Source organism: Mus musculus, chromosome 18, assembly GCF_000001635.26.
Source record: "Mus musculus strain C57BL/6J chromosome 18, GRCm38.p6 C57BL/6J".
Taxonomy (NCBI): domain Eukaryota; kingdom Metazoa; phylum Chordata; class Mammalia; order Rodentia; family Muridae; genus Mus; species Mus musculus.
In genome coordinates, this window is record NC_000084.6 from 34,257,194 (window position 1) to 34,277,861 (window position 20,668).

The following is a 20,668-nucleotide window of genomic DNA, read 5'->3' on the forward strand; positions in this document are numbered from 1 at the left end:
AGACAAGGAAATTAAGGGACTGAAAAACAAACAAACAAACAAAAAACTCAGGTAGCTTGAGATGAGCCTCCTCATCACAGTTCCTTTCGGCATGGTAGACTGCCTCTAATTATAAATTGGCATTATTAAAGATAGTCATGCCTTCTCGTTTTTGTGGTTTTGAGGATCCTTTCTGCTGGAAAGACTAGGTGCAACAGAAACTGTGTTGGCCTACAAAGGGTTATAATATTGGTTGTTTTCCCGTACAGAAAAGGGCGTGCAGCTTGGCATGGCGGTGCACACCTTTAATCCCAGCCCCTGGGAGGCTGAGCGGGAGGAGCTCAGAGAGTGTGAGGTCAGCACACAGACCTAGGGAGGTCTAGACCAGCCAGGGCTACAGTGAGACCCTGATCCCCAAAAAATGGTCGTGCCCTCCCCGCCCCATAATTTAACTGCGATGGCCACCTTAGAATTTACCACACTTGGTCCAGACAACATATATAGTCGTTGCAGGGAGTAAGGAAGGAGGGTGGAGAAAGAAGACAACAGACAAGAGCGAATGTCACTGGCTGAGGCCTAGAAAAGAGGGGGGGGGGGGGGAGAGGATGGGGTTGCAAGGTTGCATTGGTTGTTACAGTGAATGAGATATATTCTTCTTGGAATTAAATCCGTTGTAAAAATCAGCATATCACTTGGAATCTGACAGTGTTACATCTTCACATTGAAGATCTCTCTTGTTTTGTTTCTTCATTTCCCAGTCATTATTCTAAGATCTCTAGGCTGTGGTAAAAAGTGGCAAAAGTAGACAAACACCTGTGGTTCTCTGTATTTTGTTGTTTGTTTTTTGGAAAGAGGCTGAATGCCTTTTTATGTGAGGAGTGTGTGCATAGGTTCAACCTGATGTGTCATTCCTCAAGTGTCATCCACTCTGTTTTTGGGCAAAGGCTCTCACTGTCCTGATTAGGCTGGGCTGGGAAGCCAGGCCTGCTGAGTTCCAGGGACCTTCCTGTCTCTGCTCCCCCTCCCCCATGCTGGCATTACAAGCAGACACTGCCTTTAAAACAAAGCGAAAGCTTGGGTGTTGGGCATCTGCTGGGATCCTCAGGTTTGCTTGCACCGTGCCTGGCTGTATTGTACATCTTCTTAGAAAAGTATCTCATCTTTTTATGGGGTCAGTTTGGTAAATTATATTTTCTGGCATGTTGTCTGTCTCATTGAAATTTTTAAAATTCTTGGACTAATGGTCTTTTATGATTTGCCTGGTTTTCAGTTGGTATTAATTCCATTATCATCTAAAAGTATTGATGGATATGTCTATTTTTAAAAAACTAAAACTCTATTACTTAAAAAAACAGCACCCCCAGACTTAAAATAGTAATGAATTCTCCACATTTAATCCTAATTATGTATCTTTTACATTTACATTTTCTGTCTTGTTTATTGAATGCTGTGTTTTTCAGTAAGCCTTTGGAGAAGAGTCTCTAGATAATTGCTTGCTTTCACCCTACCTCAAATATTTCTGGCACAAACAGAGATCTATATTGGCTCTTAACTATAGAAAACTAAGTTGAGGTGTGTGCATGCTCTCAGTAAAGTCAGGTTTTGAGAGTATTTTCCCATCTCACAAGGCATGGTGCCATTGTGTGATCTCATCTTTCCTGTGCTTGTGTGGGTGCTGGGGACTGAACCCAGAACCTTGCACACTCAAGGCAAGAAGTCTACCACTGAGCAATACCTCCAAACCCCCAGTTAAAACAAAAAAGTTGTTGAATGACTTTCTATTTACACTGTCTGATAAGAAATTCTTAGGATTGCATGAAATGTATTCCCAAAGTAATGCATGAGCTCACAAGTTTTGTGAAGAGCAGCTGCAGGTGAGGGAGTGACCTCACCTGCAGCTGCAGCATCCGAGGAGGGTTGCAAGGTAGAGAATTCCTGCTTCATGCGGCTTACTGTTTCCTTTTCCATTGTTGGAGCAGAAGGACTTCAGTGACTGAGGTTGTTTAGGGGAGTAGAGGTCACGAAAGTCACTAAAGATTGCCATTCAAAACAAATCTGGGGGTTCAGCCATTAAGAGTGCATGCTGTGGCTTCCAGAGGAAGCCAGGGTTGGTTCTCATGCTGACTGACATTAAGCAGATCACAGCCACCTGGAACTCCAGCTCCGAGGATCTGATGCCCTCTTCTGGCCTCTCTGGGCATCGCACTCCTGTGCACAAACTGACCCAACATCAACCCCCATCTGAACACTTGTAATAGTTGCTGCCTGCTGTGCACATTTGCTCTTTTTGTGATTGTGTAATAAGTGTAGCCTAAGTACACTTCATTTTTCATTGTCCTTGTTTGTGTGTTGCTTTAGAGTAGCATCTGTTATTGTATATGAAATAAATGACTTTGAAACTTAATTATTAGAGCTTGGTCAGACCCCCACTTGTCAGGTGATTTCAATGTGCTCTGTATTTCTGGCCTGCTTATTATTGGCGTGTCTAAAACAGAGAAATGGTTAATCCCGTGAGTCCTCCTCCGTCTCTAGGAGCTCGCATTGCCCTGCAGAAGTGGTTTACTTCTGTACTCATCTGTTGGTGTAGAGAAGGACGGCTTCCCTGTTAGGTCTTGTTAAGAAGCTATGCTACATATGTGTTTTTATAGTTTATTTACTTACACATTTTTGTTTTTCAGTCTGTACTGTGTGCTGACTCCTAACAGTGTTCCTGTAAGTTATATTAAAGCAGTTGGTAAATGTCCAGCTGCAAGTTGAAGTAATAAAGGGGCAAATGTTAGCTGACAAGTGATGACCCCGAGCCTAAGACCCGTGGGTCCAAGTGCAAGTGCTTGTCCTTTGTGCTTTGGAGACTTCCTGTAGATGCCCAGGTTCGCCAGTGACTTGTAGAACTGACTAGATCCAAGTCCCTTGATGTGTTGTTAAGGTCCCTGAGTCGCACCATTCCCATATATCATGAGTAGCCAGAATAATATTCTTGTGTTACATAATCCAGAATTGTTATTTTTAATTTTTATTCCAAAGTGAGTTGACATTAAACTGCAGAGAGAATGTGGGCTTCCTGACTCTTTCTTGATCCATCCTAGTGTACCTTGTATCATTCTGTGTGTGCCCAGTCATGCCAAGGGCCTCTTAGTACTGAGCTGGTCTCTCCTGTCTCCTGTATTTTCTCTCCTTTCTTTGAAGTCTTTCTTCTGAGGGCATCCACCTTAACCTTTCTATCTTTTAGTCTCAGTTTAAATACTGACCACTTAGAGGATGGGCTGCCTACCCCATCAGGATTTTATGTTTTCCTTTGTGCTGACTTTGTGAATGGCTGCACTTCTGTGGCATCGTAAATCTTCAGAACTACTTTGCCATAGATTAAATTAAATGAATGTGGTAGGGATGAACTCTGGTCTCATTCATGTATTCTACTTCCGAAGGCCTATAGGCCATGTCCAAATCAGAAGCTAAAGTGCAGCATTACTCACACAAATTCTTTATCAGTGGTTGTATTCTGTAAGTTTGACATACAGGAGGAGTTAGGTCATCTTTAACCTTGAAACAGTCTCACCAGATAGAGAGCTTACCTGTAGCACTGCAGATCTCTTCCGATGGGACTGAGGCTCTGCCTTTTGCTTGAACCCTGTTTCTCTTCAGCTCAGACCCCATGTTCCATCCTCTTAGGAACTGTTGCTGCTGGGACCATGGCGTTTGGAGCCCAAGCCTGCGAATAAGCACCACTCCTCCTGTCTGGAGAGCTTTGCTGCCTTTGTCTCTTTCTTCAAAACAAAACAAGCAGCTACTCCATTCTTAGTGGTGAATTTCAAAATCCTTTTTAACCTTATAGGTCCAAGGGTAGCCAAGGATGGCTGCAGCTTCATATGATCAGTTGTTAAAGCAAGTTGAGGCACTGAAGATGGAGAACTCAAATCTTCGACAAGAGCTAGAAGATAATTCCAATCATCTTACAAAACTGGAAACTGAGGCATCTAATATGAAGGTATCAAGACTGCAACTTCTAATTGTAGCTTATCCACTTTCAGTGTTTCCTCTTGTAAACTTGGAATAGCTAAGACACTTTATTTACTTAAAATTATACATAATAAACTCTTAGAAAAGTTAACATATTCTTAGAAAATGCATTAAGTTAATCTACTGAGTCATGCAAAGAAAATAAATTAACCTTGGTGTTGGTTCATTCTTAGTCTTTAATCCTAGAAATAAGATTCCCCCCAACTTTATCATTAGACTTGATTTAATGGAAAGGTTTTCTGTGCACGTATAGAGACTAGCTTTATTTTACAGTGTATCTCAAGTATTACATTGTCTTCTTTAGAAAATACAGGTATCACCAAGCCTAGGTGATAATTTCCATGGTACTTCCAAGCCCTGAAGTTGGCTTTCCAGGTAGCAAAGACAGTTGGAGAGTATTTAGTGTGTAGAGGTGAAAGCCTTCTGTCTTCAAAGCAACTGATTTAAATTTCAGTTACTTTAATCTCCAGTTAGGCAGCTTCCCACTACATTTAATAACTTCATAGAATTGGAGATTGTCAATAGAAATGTTTATTTCCTTCCTTTAAAAAAATCTGTTTGTGTTGTTTCTGTTGCTTGGCTATTTTAACATCTTAATTCTAGCTTCCTCCTTCTGAACACTCTACTTTGCATATCTTCACATATTTCCTAGTCTGTCTAGTTCTTTCTCTGTCATTTCAAAGTCTCCTTTCTTTTCTAGACTTCCCTATCACTGAGGAAGCTGATCTTCTCTTTCCTACTTATTCTTTAGCTCCAACATCCCATCCTAACAGGTCAGCCTTTTGATCTCACAACTCTCTTACCTAACTTTCTATCGATCTCTTTTTCCATTCTAATTGCCATAAAACACTTTGGCAATAAAATCTCCAAAATATTCACTTCATAACCCTTTGGAAATAGGTAAACTATAAAAACAAACACTTATTTCTCCTTATCATTAGCTACATATCAGTGACTTAAAATACCTGAGTCAGTTATCTAATAGGTTAAAAAGGCCATCTGTTACCTTAACACTCCCCAACACGGTGTACTTTAACTGCTGGACAGGGCTGTGCGGGAGAGTTGGAGGAAACCGCGTACAGAGAAATGTCTGCTGGACTGGGATACTTGGCAGACCTCCTCCTAGAGGGCCTGTTTAGATAGTACAGATCTAATTTGTAGTGCAGAACTCAGATCTTGATTTAAATTTTTATTTAATTACTTATGAATTCAAAAATAGTTTTTAAAGAAACACTTTGGACAAGACAGGCATTTTAATTAACACTTTAATCTCCACTCTGCTGAAGTAGAGTGTCTTTTCAGAGTGATTGTACAAGTCACAAAAACTTGTACAATGGGATATCAGGATGTATGTTTAAAAACTTGTCCCAGTCTATATCAGGAGAAATAGAATCTAAGGTATCCCTGGATTTGGTGATTACCCAACTGGTTATGCACACATCCTGGCAGATCTATCCATGTATGTCATTAGTATTGGGCCTATGGTAAAATAGCAATTACAGCCTTCATTGAAGTTATTGATGTATTACTTTCTTAACATGCTCTGCTGTTAAAGAGCAGAACCGTGGCCTGTTTAGTCTTCCACTGATGTATAAAATGATGCAATTGAACCCATTGGTGCTTTCCATTTTGGGTTATAATTAAGTATAGCCGTTCTTCTCCCTAAAACCATGTTAGTAGACTCTGGGACACATACAATCTCAGTTTTCCTGACCTTTATTAACCTAGGCATCACAGAGAAAGCCAAGACACAGCTTCAGATTAAATTAGGGAAGCCTAAAACTTAAGCAATAGTACCACCTGCTGGCAAAAGAGGGTACATCCAGCTGTCAGTTACATGACATCACTATAAAATACAAAAATACTGTGAGGTAACAGCCAGGAGAATGTATATAAAGAGTTAGGGAAATATGAGCAGACCACATATTTGAGGAAATTGAGGAAATACTTGGTATACATATGATATTGTGGCTGTGTTCAGAAAGAATACCTATTTAAATATACCTATTAAAATATTGTAAAAGAAATGATATGCCCACTCCCCAGAATCATGAAAAGCAAAGCAAGGCTGAGATTATTGTGATTTTTCTCTCTGGGGACACTGAATAAGTACAAGCCAGGCTTATTCTGGTCACCAGCAGGCAACTCTGCTGGAAGGTATCATCCCTGAAGGCAGGCAAGAAGAGCTCTAGAGACCGCTGCCTTGAATAGGAGGAGGTCAGGGAAAGGCATGTGTTAGCTTGTAAGGCCTGCCACAGAGAGAGAAACTTTGGTTTCATAAAGTATTTGCCAAGTTTTGAACTCTTTGGACCAGATTAAAAACCTCAGCTCCAGGATGGACTTTCAGTGCTAAGAAGACAAGCACCATCAGAAAATAAGCAGAAGTGGAAAGCCATAGTGAGATCCTCAAGAGATGCATCTGCTGTGCCTGGTGTCGGATGTGAGTTTACGAAAAGTAGGAAGTTAAAGGCCAAGGAAGCCAATTTGCCATATTTTCAATATAAGTAAAAAAGGACACACTCAAGAAACAAAATCAGTTTTAAATTACCTGAAAACTAAGTTAGGTTTAAACCATTCACTGTTACTAATAGAATGGAAACTAGCAACCCCAACAGTGGGAAGGATAAGTTCTGGAAGAAGAATGCACCCACCACCTTAAGCCTTTCTTCTTCTTACATACATTCCATTGGCATACTGTCAAGTTTGAAGAATAAGAAAATGGTAATCAAGAAAACAGAATATAGGTGGTAATTCAGAGCAATCCAGGTGTTGGTGTTAGTTAGCAATTCTTTACATAAATATAAGAATGTCTTGAAAAAAAAGGATATTTGATAAAATGCTAGAAATACTATAGATTTTTTGACAGGGAATTGTATTACAATAAAAACAAATCAGGTGTGGCTCACAGGAAGCACAAAAGTTTTCACCTCAGCAATGTTGGGCTCTTCTTAATTACTGGTAATTTCTCAGCTCTAGCCAACCAGCATCAAGTATCCCAAGCAAAGCAAAGGTTTCGCTTGAGTAGGTCTAGACTTGTTAATCACAACTGACTCTTCATCCGCAGTTAACCAGAACCACAGAATCTTAATTCAAAATAACAAATGACCTCCATAGAGTCTTTAAACTTCCCTCTGGAACATCACAAGCCAGGCCTCCATCTTTTGCACTGCCCTCAACATTCTTACCTTCCAAGCTCCACAGAACAGCCTACCAAGCTTTGAATACCCAATGGCTTTTTACCTCAAAGTTCCAAAATCCTTCCATAGTCTTCCCCAAAACATAGTCAGGTCTGCCACAGCAGACCTCACCATCCTGGCACCAGCTTGTCTTAGTTACAGTTGTATTGCTATAATGAAACACCAGGAGCAAAGCAACTTGAGGAGGAAAGGGTTATCAGGCTTACACTTCCATATCACAGTGCATCTTCAAAGAAAGTCAGAACAGGAGTTCAGGCAGGGCAGGACTCTGGAGGCAGGAGCTGATGCGGAGGCCATGGAAGGGTGCTGCTTACTAGCTTGCTCCCCATGGCTTTCTCAGCCTGCTGTCTTACAGAACTCAGGACCACCAGCCCAGGGATGGCACCACCCACAGTGGACTAATCAATCACTAGTTAACCAAATGCCTTACAGTCTGATCTAATGGAAGCATTTTCTCAACTGAACTTTCCTCCTCTCAGATAACTCTAGCTTGTGTCAAGTTGACATTTAAAACAAAACAACAACAACAACAAAACCCAGCCAGAAAAGGCTTCATCAAAATTAGAAACATGTCTTCTAGAAGGCTTCAATAAAAAAAGTTTGAAAAAACAATTCGTCTTTCACTATTGAAAACCACCTACCATACTACAAAAAAATTCAACAAAAGAACTTATTTCAAAATATAAAAGGATTTCTTCTATAAACACTAAGATAGTGAATTTGTTCGGCAGGTAAAGGCACAAACATGGTGAGAACAAGCAGGGTGAGCCCAGAAGAAAATGATGTGCTGCTGACATCTTCAGTCCCAGCACTCCTAAGAGCTGCGAGAGGAGAGGCAGAGAGAGACAGGAGAATCATTTCCCAGAAGGTCCTGTTAGCCTGGGAGTCTCTGGCTTAGCAGCAGCCTCAGCAAAATAGATGAGAACTGACTCCCCAAATTTTTCTGACCCCCACAAGTGTAATACACACTTGAGTAGACAGACAGATAAGTTTAACTATCCAGGTTTTTTTGCTTTTGTTTTTGTTTTTTTGCAACATGGCCTCAAAAATTAAAAAGATAATTAGAAAAGGAAGATAAATGACCGGGTATGGGCCGAAGAGTTGGCTCAGTGGTTAAGAGCACCATCTGCTTTTCCAGAGGTCCTGAGTTCAATTCCCAGCAACCACATGGTAGCTCACAACCATCTATAATGGGATCCAATACTCTCTTCTGATGTGTCTGACAGCTACAGTGTACTCATATAAGAAAAAAACCTGTCCAGGTACACTACTGGAAAATATCTCAGTATCACCTGTCATCAGTAAGACATTTGACTCCGACTCAGATGACTAAGATTTAAAAGACAGATTCACACTGATTGGAATATTGAAATGTTCACACTGCCCGTGAGCCTATTGTAAACACATGCACACGGGCACAGAGGCACACAGGCACTCACATACTCTACAGCATTTTCTTTTCAAGGTAAACCCTGTGATTGAAGCATTGGAATTCTGAGAAATTACCCCAAGAGAAGTAAGTACTTCTGTCCACTAGCTGTCTGTACAGAGCGATCATATTAGCACTCTTCCTAGCAGCCTTCATGAATGCATGTGCTAACATGGAGGTGTCTTGAAGATAATTATGTTAAAGTAGAAACACAGAGACTCAAAGGACTCTCTACTGTCTAGTTCTTTCTGGGAACTGAAGATGCATTGACCAGAACTTGAGGGGACCAAAGCTGGAAAGGCTAAGCCACCAAGGACTGAAGATCTGTACCTGTGCACAGTGAGCTTCAAAACAAAACACAATTGAGCTTACGTTTGTTAGCAGGCGTAGAGTATTCATTACGTAATGTAAGTCATGCTAGATGTTGTCGTCGTAAGGCAAAGTAACTGGAAGTGAGTGAGTTGGCTTGTCCGGCTTTGCTTGGTGAAGTTCGTAATTAAAAGCACTTCACAAAGATAGCCTAGCAGACACATTGGAATAAGCTAATACTTTATAAAATTGCTACTCTTAAAACCCTTGAAAATTGTAGCCTTAAATTTCATTTGTTTTATCTACATGGCTGCTTTTATCAGTAGATTTCTAACAGCTGTACAGAAGCTTTGGTATTGGCCTTGAGAATTAAGCCTAAGGTGACACAGGTTCTCAACAAAAAGCATTCTACTGCTGAGCTGTGCCTAGCCACGGAGACTTCCTGTTCAGTTATTTACTTGCTATGTCCGTGCATGTCCATGTGTGTCCCTGTGTCTGTGTGCATGTGTGTTGGCACATGTGGAAGTCAGGACAATTGGTGGGAGTCAGTTCTTTCCACCATGAGTTCCATGACTCAAATTCAGATACTAAGTCTTCCCTTAGAGCAATAATCTCATTACAGTTGTGGATGTTCACTAATTTTAAGATTAGAAAATGTGAGCACTTATCAGAATCACTCAGTTTTTACAGGGATTTGGAGAGGGACTAATTAATGCTCTCCAACTAGGACCTGAGTGTCCTACCTAAGCACTCTACCAGCTTGCCCACTGATTTAGATTGTAATTCTGTCACTAAAGGGAGAGGGAAGTTTTCTCTTTGTTTATTCAATATAAACACATTTAATGGGATTTTTTTTTGCATACTTTGTTTTTCTGTATGATACACTGTGGCCCTCTTGGCATAAGATGATAGGATTGGTCAAAGACTGCTGCAGCTGTTAGCTATGGCTGGAAGAGCTAGAACCCTGGAAAAAGAAGTCATAGTCTGCAGTGTTAGTCTGAAGCTAAGGAAGAGAAGTGACCTGCAGCTCAGTTATGCATTTGGGCATGCTCTGCACCCGCTGAGGCGAGGTCTCCCCATCCCACAGTGAGGATTCACCTGGAGAGGATTTTCAGCGTGAATATCCTTGACCTTCACATTGCCACACCTATCAAAGCCGTTCAAATGACAGCACAGTCTGCTGTGTGAAGGGTACATGCTAAGACCACAGGTCATTTGTTTTCAATGCATACTGTGACAGACCAAGGCAGGACCTGGAGCTGTCCCTCTAGCATCAGCTCGCCTTCTGCTAGGTTCCCTTTCAGTGCTTCCAAGATCACCTTACCATACAGTGACATGGCCTTAAGTTTCAGGGTTGCAGATGTTCAGTGCATTTTCCTGGACTGCCAAAAACAAATCGGTGAAACAAGGACATGCCGGAAGCTCCCATGGCATGCGTCACTACATAGGAAGTATGAAAGTTATTAAGGAGCACTAATTTAAAAAAAAAGATTTATAGGTAGCCAGGCAGAAAAATTGGATAGAAAATTATTTCAAACTTAAAAAAAAAAATCAAGAAGTACTTTCTGTGAGGAGAAAGACAGTGACATAAGGGCGGCAGGCAGCTAGCATGCAGTTACATGAGTGCCTGCAGAATGAACCCAGGCTCCGGCGGCTCTCCTCGGGTGTGCCTGGCTGAGTGGTAAGTCACTAAACAGCAGACTTGGCTCCTGCTCATGCAGATACAGGCCTAAGAAGTGTGTCTTCTAACAGCCACTTTTCTATGGCTTAAGCAAGTCTGTAGGTGTCAGCTGATGGAAAATGGTAATAATTCTAGTTTCTTAAAAGTAATTAGCCCATATTGTAAAACATAATGGGTTTGTTTTACTATGCCTTTTAATGTATGCATATAATCACACACCTTTACCTTCCTTTTAAGTGTGCCATGAAGTGTCTTGCATGGAGACTCCTCAAATCACCATTATCACAAAATACCACTATTATTTTTGTTGGGATATAACAGTGAATAATAGGTAATATGTTTAATATACACTATAGCCTATGGCATGTTGTCAGTGTGAACTGAAATAGCTTTCTCAAGAACCCAGTCAGATCTAAATGCCAAGAAACACAGAATCATGTGTTGCAAAGGTTATTTGGCATTTCATGCTGATGCACTGTGCTCTCTCAATAGGAAGTACTTAAGCAGCTACAGGGAAGTATTGAAGATGAGACTATGACTTCTGGACAGATTGACTTACTAGAGCGTCTTAAAGGTACGTTTTTAAAAGCACTTTAAAATACTGTGTGAAGCTCAGTGTCCAGGTCAGCTGCTCTCACTGGATGCTGGGCTCAGCTTGCTCTTCTTCCCCACCTCCCCCTGGGTTGTAGCTGTTGAATACAAATAGATAAAAAGCTGTTTGCTTGTTTCTGTGTCACATCGTTGGTTTTAGCTTATCCCCTCAATTCTGATCTGTTTATAAGACTTGTTTCATTCTACCAGTCACTAAATACGCTTCAGTAGGCCGTGTGCCGCACGGCTTCTGTGGCAGATGGGTTCAAAGGGGTAGAGTCTTTTTGCCTGTCTTTCTATGCCGTTTCTAGTAACATCTGTCTTCAAATGTCTTTCTTACTCTGTTGCCTAAAAATCCCAGTGCCAAACAGGGGCCTTGCTCAGTAATAAGTGAAACCAGACAAATTCGTTTTGAGTTGCTAATATTATCTCCCGGGAATCTTAGGATTTTGTATGATTTCCCTTTAACACACTTGTTTTCTGTATGACTCATGCTGACTTTGCAGGGCAAGTTTTAACTATTCTAAATCATTATTCAACTACGTATATTTGTAATTAAAATACAAACCTGAGGACTCACTTTTAAAATAATGTAATAACATTAGGAATATTTTACATGGCATAAAGCAGTTACTACATAAGAACTTGTTTCTGTTTAGAATTTAACTTAGATAGTAATTTCCCCGGAGTGAAACTACGCTCAAAAATGTCCCTTCGCTCCTACGGAAGTCGGGAAGGATCTGTATCCAGCCGTTCAGGAGAATGCAGTCCTGTCCCCATGGGGTCATTCCCAAGAAGAACATTTGTAAATGGAAGCAGAGAGAGTACTGGGTATCTAGAAGAGCTTGAAAAAGAAAGGTAACAGGGGAGTGGGGGTGGGTGGGTATGGGGGACTTTTGGTATAGCATTGGAAATGTAAATGACCTAAATACCTAATAAAAAATGGAAAAAAAAAAAGAAAAAGGTAACATGTGTTCCTTGTGCAGTAAGTACTGTGTGTGCGTGGGAGTTTTACAGTGCAAGAAACTGACAGGTGATAGCCTGCACCATCGTTCTTGCTTTATAAACCAGGCTGGCCTCGAACTCAAGAGATGCCAATGCCTCTGCCTCTGCCTCTCTCTGCCTCTGCCTCCCAAGTGCTGGAATTAAAGGTGTGTGCCACCACAATCTACTTGTTCTAAAAATATAAATGATTGTGCTTGCAATAATTCTAAAAGTAGAAATAAGGAATTTTCTTGAAATTCTAAAGTCTTATATTTGACTACTTAGGTATTTTAAATATTCTACACATGGTGAATCCTTGGTATAGTGGTGAGCATAGCTACCTTTCAAATAATTTGTACATTGAGTAAAACCCTAAATCATAATATTTATATCTAGTTGAATTATCAGTGACATAGTAGAATTTCAGGTTATCTTTTGAATGAAGTTCAATAGCTACTAGATCCTTTATGAGGAACCCCTTCTAGAAAGCAGAGGAGGAGGAAGCACAGTGAGAGGATGGTTCTTTACATGTCATTTTCCACTTAGCCTGGGCTCTGAGCTGAGTTCTTGCAATGAGCTATTCTCCTCGCAAGTTAGAATTCTCTCACCACACATGGCAGAACCATCAAGATATTTTCAAGTATTTTAGGACTCAGTGCCAGGTGGCGACGCTCTTCTGTAAAACACTTGTAAAAGCGGAGTGTTAAGTTTACATATAAAGAGCAAAGCCTGGAGCCCTGCAGAGATGGCTCAGCTCTGCCAGTGGTCCTGAGTTCAATTCCCAGCAACCACGTGGTGGCTCACAAGCATCTGTAATGGGATCCGATGCCCTCTTCTGATGTGTCTGAAGACAGAGACTGTGTGCTCACATACATAAAGTAAATAAATAAGCCTTGGCCTGGGGGAGAGGCAGCCTGGAAAGACAGCTTAGCTGTTAGGAGCATATAGTGCTTTTGCAAAGGACCCAGGTTCAGTTCCCAGCACTCATATGGTGGCTTACAGCTGGCTGTAAACCTAGTTCCAGGGACTCCATAGGCAGCATGCATATGATACACACACATACAAGCAGGCTCACATTCACATAAAATAAAAAGATAAATAAGTAAAATGACATATAGAACGTAATGCAGCATGCTTCACTGGGAGACAAAGGCATTGTTATTATTTTGGCTTGGGGTAAGGCCATTGGTAACAGTCAGGCTGGCCATGTAGACTAGGAGGGTGTTGCGCTCTCTTTAATCCCTTACCTATGCTGGTCTTTATTTTTACCCTGGGCTACCCAAACACCGTCCTGATCCAAAAGGAGAGTGCTCAGGCCCAGGGTCTTTGTTCCCTTTCATTCTGTAAAGCAGCAAAGGCCATGTGAGCAGGCCAGACTTCCCAGGCACTTACTTTGGTGCTGATATTATTAGTAGAGAGCTTTAGCGAAAAGAATTTTTTAAATGGATTTTACTGCCAGTGCTAGGTTTCATAACAGCTCTTGGTAATGAAGACTTGCAGTGGCCGTGCTCCTTTTATCTCAGCCTCTCTGACACGTAGGGGGATGTGCTCTGGGCTCCTGCTGCGGCATCATTTATCTCTTGCCAGATCCTACCTACCCATTTATTTTCTCACAATTGAGGGTGCTTAACTTTGAAATTATTTCTCAGGAAAGGTCTTCTACATACATTTGTACTCATTACAAATATTTCCCAAGGAAATACCAAACAGAATTTTTAAAATAATGTATCATCAGAGAGGGGAGCATCATTGCATGGCCAAATTCCAGACCATAATAGAAAATTTTCACAGATCTGATTACATGAAAATCCAGATTTTCCAAATAACAAAATTATCTTAAGTGATAAATTGAAAAGAAAAGAATGCATATGCAGCCTAGTGAGTAAGGTGTACCCTCCCCAGTCTAGAAGTCCCCTAAATGAGAAGCAGAGGTTACAGAAAGGAGTGGGTTGCAGACCTGGAAGAGTGCTTCGTCTCATTCACATCAGAAGAAATGAGCTCAAGTCATGGTGATATCCTGGAGGTTTATAAATCTGTACTCTAAAAGTGTGTCATACACTTAAATTTGTAAAAATTATAGCTCATACAATTGATACAACACCTTACTAGGACACTTAAGTTCAAATTCATGTACCCTCAAATTTTATCATGTGTGCATGCATGAACATGTATAGAGTGAAGTACATAAAGACATTCACATAAAAATATATATTTTGATTATATATTATATCAAAATACTTAAAAGTCCCCAAGTGCCCCCAGCAAAGAATTGGCCATAGTATTTCTCTTTCATGAGTTTATGAATATTATGAGGTACACAGAGTATTAGGCAGCTATCAAGAAGTATGTAGCAAGTCTTTTGTTCTCATATGGAATAACCTCCAAGATAGATGAAAAAAACATGTATAGGACAACATATATATTAATAAATCTAGTATTTATGTTTTTAAGTATACATGTAATTATGCAGATTATTATATTATTATTGTTCACATTTTATAGAAAATCTCTGGAAACAACACAAGAAAATTATACCGTACATTGCTTGGGGAAAGGAGCCACACAGAACAACAGTGAGCGTGTACTTGTTAGTCCTATTGAGCTTTATCTCAGTAACAGCCTTCTATTATATGTTTATGTTTATAATGGTCAGATGTGTAGTGGGACTGGTTCCTAGGGAATTACGTAAATTCATCCTGAGATTCCAAGATTTAAGTCTCTGCCTCAGGGTAGCACCCTCTGGCTGTGGATGTGAAGTTTATTTACAGAGTTGCTGCACAGTGGCCTGCCTCAGCATAGCATCCTCCCTCAGATGCAGCGCCAGGCTTCTCTCTTCCCCAGCGTCAGTGCAGTGTTCCTTCTCTTTCTGGCTGTGAGTTCTGTTGTCGCCTTACCTTTCACTTGGTACTCAGAAGTCAGTGGTTGTAATACCCAAGTGCTACTTCAAAACCCAAGTCAGTGCGTTCTCACTGGTTCATTATTGTCTTCCAGCAGCAGCTGCTGAGAGCTACCAGGCAATATGTATTAGCTTGTGTAAATTTACCTTTCTTCTAAACAGATCATTACTCCTTGCTGATCTTGACAAAGAAGAGAAGGAAAAGGACTGGTATTATGCTCAACTTCAGAACCTCACAAAAAGAATAGATAGCCTGCCTTTAACTGAAAATGTAAGTAACTTGACAGTGCAGCTTTTAGATTTGGTAACTTGACCTTTGAGTACTCAGATTATCTAGGAAGAATTCAAGAGAACTGAATTTGTAATGATATAAAATGTAATGTGTCTTAATCAGCTATTAACCTAAATACATGATTAATGAGTATTTTCGTTGTTGTTGTTCTTGCTTTGGTTTGTTTGTTTTCATGGGGTTTTGTTTCTGTTTTTGATCAGATACAGAATTTGATGTATCCTGGGCTGACTTCAGACTCCCAAATACTAGGATTACAGGCCTCCTTTACTGTACCCACTTGTTAGTTAATTTTTAATAGAAGAAAAAATTATTGTGTACCAACAGATACTTATTTTAATTCCACATGTGTTTGGATCTGAATCCCACTTAGACAACTATATTTTTAATGGGTAGAAACATTATACTATCTGCTTGCAGTTTCTGTACAATGCAGGAATCATGCCAGATGGTTTTTACAACTAAAATGTCCTTGACAATAATTTGAATCTTACTCTTTGTAGTATAAATGTCACTGGCTATAGGCCCGGATCCTACTGTGTTTGTAAACTCTGTGCCCTTTAACAAATACACTGAGGTTTAAATTGTCTAAGTCTCAGGAATACACAGAAGTACCATAGAAGAAAACCAACTTACTGCAACTTCCACATTCATGTTGTGCCGTGCACATGGCTCTGAGTTAAGCCAGATCACCTCACAAAGTGGATACATGATACGTGCCTGTAATGGCTGTGTCCAGAACAGCTTTAGAGATGGGCATGACTGAGAGAGACAGTGGGGGAATGAAGAAAAGACAGACAAGACAGACACATGGACGGACGCACATGCACACACACACACATACACACACAGAAACAGCAGATTGGGTTCTGATGGAGAAACAGCACCCTGGATGCTCAGTGTTTATAGTGTTAAACGAGGAGGTGAAGTTATTGCATACAGAAAAACAAGGAGGCAGGCTTAGCTAATCTCAGTAGGAACAGTCTCTGTAGGAGAGCTGTCTTCAAGCCATAAACATCAGGCCAGAGGGAGAAAGCTGTGGTGGGCATTCTCTATACATACCATCAGAATTCACACTTAGACCAGGAGAAAGGCTGTGCCATTCTCCATGGGTCCTTGGCATAGGCTTGCCCATGTTAGCAGCACACATTCACTCTGGCCTTCCTCTGCTCCTCACATGGAGTCTTAGCACCCAGGAATTTGAAGAGAAGTATCAGAAATTCAAACTGTGATGGCTCAACAGTTAGAACACTCACTGCTCCTCAGCGGATCTGAGTTTAGTTCCCAGCACCCACATGGACATTCACAGTCATCTGTAACTCCAATTTCAGGGGATCCAGTGCCCTCTTCTGACCTCTGTGGACACCAGGCACTCATGTGGAGTGCATATATATGTGCAGGCAAAACACTTGTGCATGAAAAATAAAAATAAGTCTTGTTTTAACAAATGGAAGGCCATCCTTAGTTGTCTATAATTTGACACCAGTGTGGGATATATGAGGTCCTATCTAAAAGTAAAGGAAAAAAGAAAACTTAGAAAAACGTTCATAATCTCAAGACTATATGTTTCATCGATATTTTGTACAGTATTTAAAAGGGAAAATAAGACAGGTGTATGTGGCTTATTATCTTATCCACCAGACTTCGGAGGCTGACCCTGGGGGTAGTAGTGAGTCCAGGGCCAGCCTGGGCTGCAGGAAAGTGCTTTCTCAGTATAACCTTCATTCTTAGCTTAGATTTTCACGTTCTTATAGTAGTTTTAAGAGAACCCAATAGGCAGAAATTGAAAATAGAAGGAAGAAAAGCCTTCCAGAATATAGTTACCTGGGCTTCCTGAGAGTAGGAGCTATAACTCAAGGCTTAAAGTGCTCACTTCACTTGTTACAACTCAAGAGCAGTGGGTCAGTACCAGAGATCAAAAGGAAAGAGCAGGTGTCAGATAAATTTATTATTTGCTATTTATGAAGTAACCATGTTTGATAGAATACACAAAAATACACGATCATCGTGGGCCATTAGTAACACTAATAAATTTAAACCTGCTTGTATTTTATAGTCACTATACTTTGCTTTCTGATTGGGAAATCAAGTTAACAAGCATCTCCATATAGAAATATTTATCTGTGCCATATCCAGGGATCCACCCCATAATCAGCATCCAAACGCTGACACCATTGCATACCCTAGCAAGATTTTATTGAAAGGACCCAGATGTAGCTATCTCTTGTGAGACTATGCTGGGGCCTGGCAAACACAGAAGTGGATGCTCACAGTCAGCTAATGGATGGATCACAGGGCTCCCAATGGAGGAGCTAGAGAAAGAACCCAAGGAGCTAAAGGGATCTGCAACCCTATAGGTGGAACAACATTATGAACTAACCAGTACCCCGGAGCTCTTGACTCTAGATGCATATGTAACAAAAGATGGCCTAATCGGCCATCACTGGAAAGAGAGGCCCATTGGACACGTAAACTTTGTATGCCCCAGTACAGGGGAACGCCAGGGCCAAAAAGGGGGAGTGGGTGGGTAGGGGAGTGGGGGTGGGTGGGTATGGGGGACTTTTGGTATAGCATTGGAAATGTAAATGAGCTAAATACCTAATAAAAAATGGAAAAAAAAAAGAAATATTTATCTGCATATCAGAATATCATACCACTTATCAGCTCTAAACCATATTATTATAACACTCTGTGACATATTCAGCATTTTGATTTTTGTGGAGTGGTTGGGAAATGGAGGACAAATGATAAAAATAACAGTACAGGCTCAAAGAGAACAAATGACGTGCAGGGGAGCATGGTGATGCTTGTCTTCAGTCCCCAAAGCCCAGCACTTAGCCGACAGGTAGGCAGGTTCTGTGAGATGAGTCCAGCCAAGTAGTGCACTTCAGGCTTAAGGCTGCATAGTGAAGCTCTGTCTTTAAATAAATGAACAGCGTGCAGGCTGTTTCATCTGTCATGTGCTCCTAACTTTGGTGTGCCTTCAAGAGTGCATTATGTGTATGTTTTGTTTGAGGGCAACTTAAAAGTTTGGAGTTCTTGAACCCAGACTGCCAGGAGCAGTTTCCTACAAGAGGGTGAGGAGCGTGAAGAGCACGCCCTCCTGCTCTCCATGGCTCCCAGTGTCTCCTGACAGTTACCTCAGTACACCTGTGAGGGTGTCAGAGCCACTGGGATTGCGTTTACTACAGCAGTGAACGGCTTTGTGGGCACTGTGAGTTGAACCCCAGTCGTCTGAAATGGGGGCAGTCAGTGCTCTAAACCATTGAGCCAACTCTCCAGATCCAGTGTTTAATATATAGACAGTTTTCTTACTCCATTTTCTTCATATGGCACGTGGAATTTTTCTCTCTGTTTAGCCTGTACACGTAAGCCCTAGTTAAATCAGAAGGGTAAGGGTAGTGAACATCTGGTGTATACTAGGCTTTTGTTTGTGATAGAATCTCACGTGGCCCAGTTCTCCTGAACTCCCAGTGTAGCCAAGAATGACCTTGGACTCTTGACCCTCCTGCCTCTGCTTCCTAAGTGCTAGGATTGCAGGCATGTGCCATCACACCAAGCTTTATGTGGCACAGGTTGGGTGAGCACTGTAACAACTGAGCTGTGTCTGCTGTCTAAAATACTAATTTTAATAATTAGAGATAGTTCCTCGGGGTTCTGACTTGTAATTCAATGGTACTGTATCTGCCTAGAGTGTTCAAGGCTCTAGTTGATTCCTAATACCACAAAAATTAATCAGGTGCCCCAGAAGTTCAGCTCACCCTAACTGGACCAGTTGCTTATTTTCATCAACACAGTCTAAGTTAAAGCCAGCTTTTACCTTGGGCAGTTCCCTGTGTAGTCAGGGACCCCAGTTAAGCCTGCTGCCATGCTCATGATTTTGGGTTTCTCAAGCATGGTGACTTTCATAGTTGTTTACTCAATTTCTTAACTGATACTTATGTGCTTTTTGGCTTTACTAGTAAACTGAGAAATTAATGTGCTGTTTGTGGTCTTAGTTTTCCTTACAGACAGACATGACAAGACGGCAGCTGGAGTATGAAGCAAGGCAGATCAGGGCTGCAATGGAGGAGCAGCTTGGCACCTGCCAGGACATGGAGAAGCGTGCACAGGTGATTCTCCCACTGCACACTACAGCTCTGCTGATGGTTCTGTTACTCCATTGCCTGTGTGGCGGGCGGGGCTGTAGTTAGTGATGCAGCGGTTACCTCGCTTAGATGAGGCCGTCAGTTGGGCCTCCAGCACCATCAAGGAGAACATTCAGAGTCTGCCTTGAATTGGCTTCAGGATAACAGTCTCTCGTGGCTGTTGGACATTATAACCAGTACTGACATAATTCTGCCTCTGCTATGACACTTGGGTATTAATCTTTCTGCATAGAATTACAGGGAAGAAATATTGATTCTCCCACAGATAATAACTAGCTTCAATTCCTTTGAGATTGCTGTTTCTTGTGCTCTAAGTTTATGTAGCAACATTCAGAAGTTCTTTCAAAAAATAAAAAAGGCAGCAACGGCACGTGTTTGAGACACAAAGGAGGCGTAAGGAGTACCTAAGGGAAGGGAGCAGGAGGGATGAGGGAGACGATAACCCACAGGAAGGTCGAGAAAGAACAAGAACTGCCTTGATTGTAGAGCACTGCCTTGTGTACAGCTCTCTGAGTGGCTAGGGTGGCCCTGTAGAAGACAGGTGTAATTACTCCCTTACCTTGCTTTTCTGGCCATTCTGTTACCTGGAAATGACATAGTTCATTTTGGTTGCTAAGATTAACATTTTAGGAAATTTAACTTTGTATTTTGAGTAACACACACATTTTCTACTTGGTAATAACTGTGTGAAAATTAAGTTTAAAAACCACAAACAAGACAAAAAGCCAGCTGGTGGAAGGGCTGGCATTCAGTGACAGCAGTGCAAATGGTGTCTCCTTTGTAAGAACAGAAGAGAAATGACAGTGGCAGGAGTGGTGGCCCCAAGAGTACACCAGAGCTAGCACAGTGCAGGAGTCATAGAAAATCAGTTATTCTGTAAGAGTTTCCATACTTATAAGGACGTCAGCAAAGGATGCTACAGCCCCTCCCCTGCTCAATCTAAATGGGCTTTATTTTGTGTAGTTGTAAATGTTCTAGATTCATCTCATAGACCTCAAATACTATACATGATACTATTTCTTTGCTTGTTTATAATATGTAACTTACACTATAATGAGTTAAAAGGTGAGTATACAAATGTTTATAACATATCTGAGAGTAATTTTCTGTATAGTACAGTGAATGCCTACAAATGAGTGACAACAGAA

At 41.1% G+C, this 20,668-nt stretch overlaps 1 protein-coding gene across 31 annotated transcripts in view; it reads left to right on the plus strand.

Annotated features, from left to right (window-relative positions):
- Window positions 1–20,668, plus strand: part of Apc (APC, WNT signaling pathway regulator) — a 101,894-nt gene that overhangs the window by 36,897 nt on the left and 44,329 nt on the right. For 10 of the 31 annotated variants that reach the window (XM_030250290.1, XM_006525530.2, XM_006525539.3 and 7 more), the window contains exons 2-6: window positions 3,812–3,964; window positions 11,105–11,186; window positions 11,863–12,061; window positions 15,246–15,354; window positions 19,371–19,484. In XM_030250290.1, the coding sequence (XP_030106150.1) occupies window positions 3,830–3,964; window positions 11,105–11,186; window positions 11,863–12,061; window positions 15,246–15,354; window positions 19,371–19,484 (639 nt within the window). In that variant the 5' untranslated portion in view covers window positions 3,812–3,829. Of the gene's footprint in view, window positions 1–3,811; window positions 3,965–8,864; window positions 9,030–11,104; window positions 11,187–11,862; window positions 12,062–15,245; window positions 15,355–19,370; window positions 19,485–20,668 lie in introns of all 31 variants that reach the window. The other 21 variants (XM_006525529.4, XM_006525538.4, XM_006525534.4 and 18 more) reach the window with 3 other exon arrangements.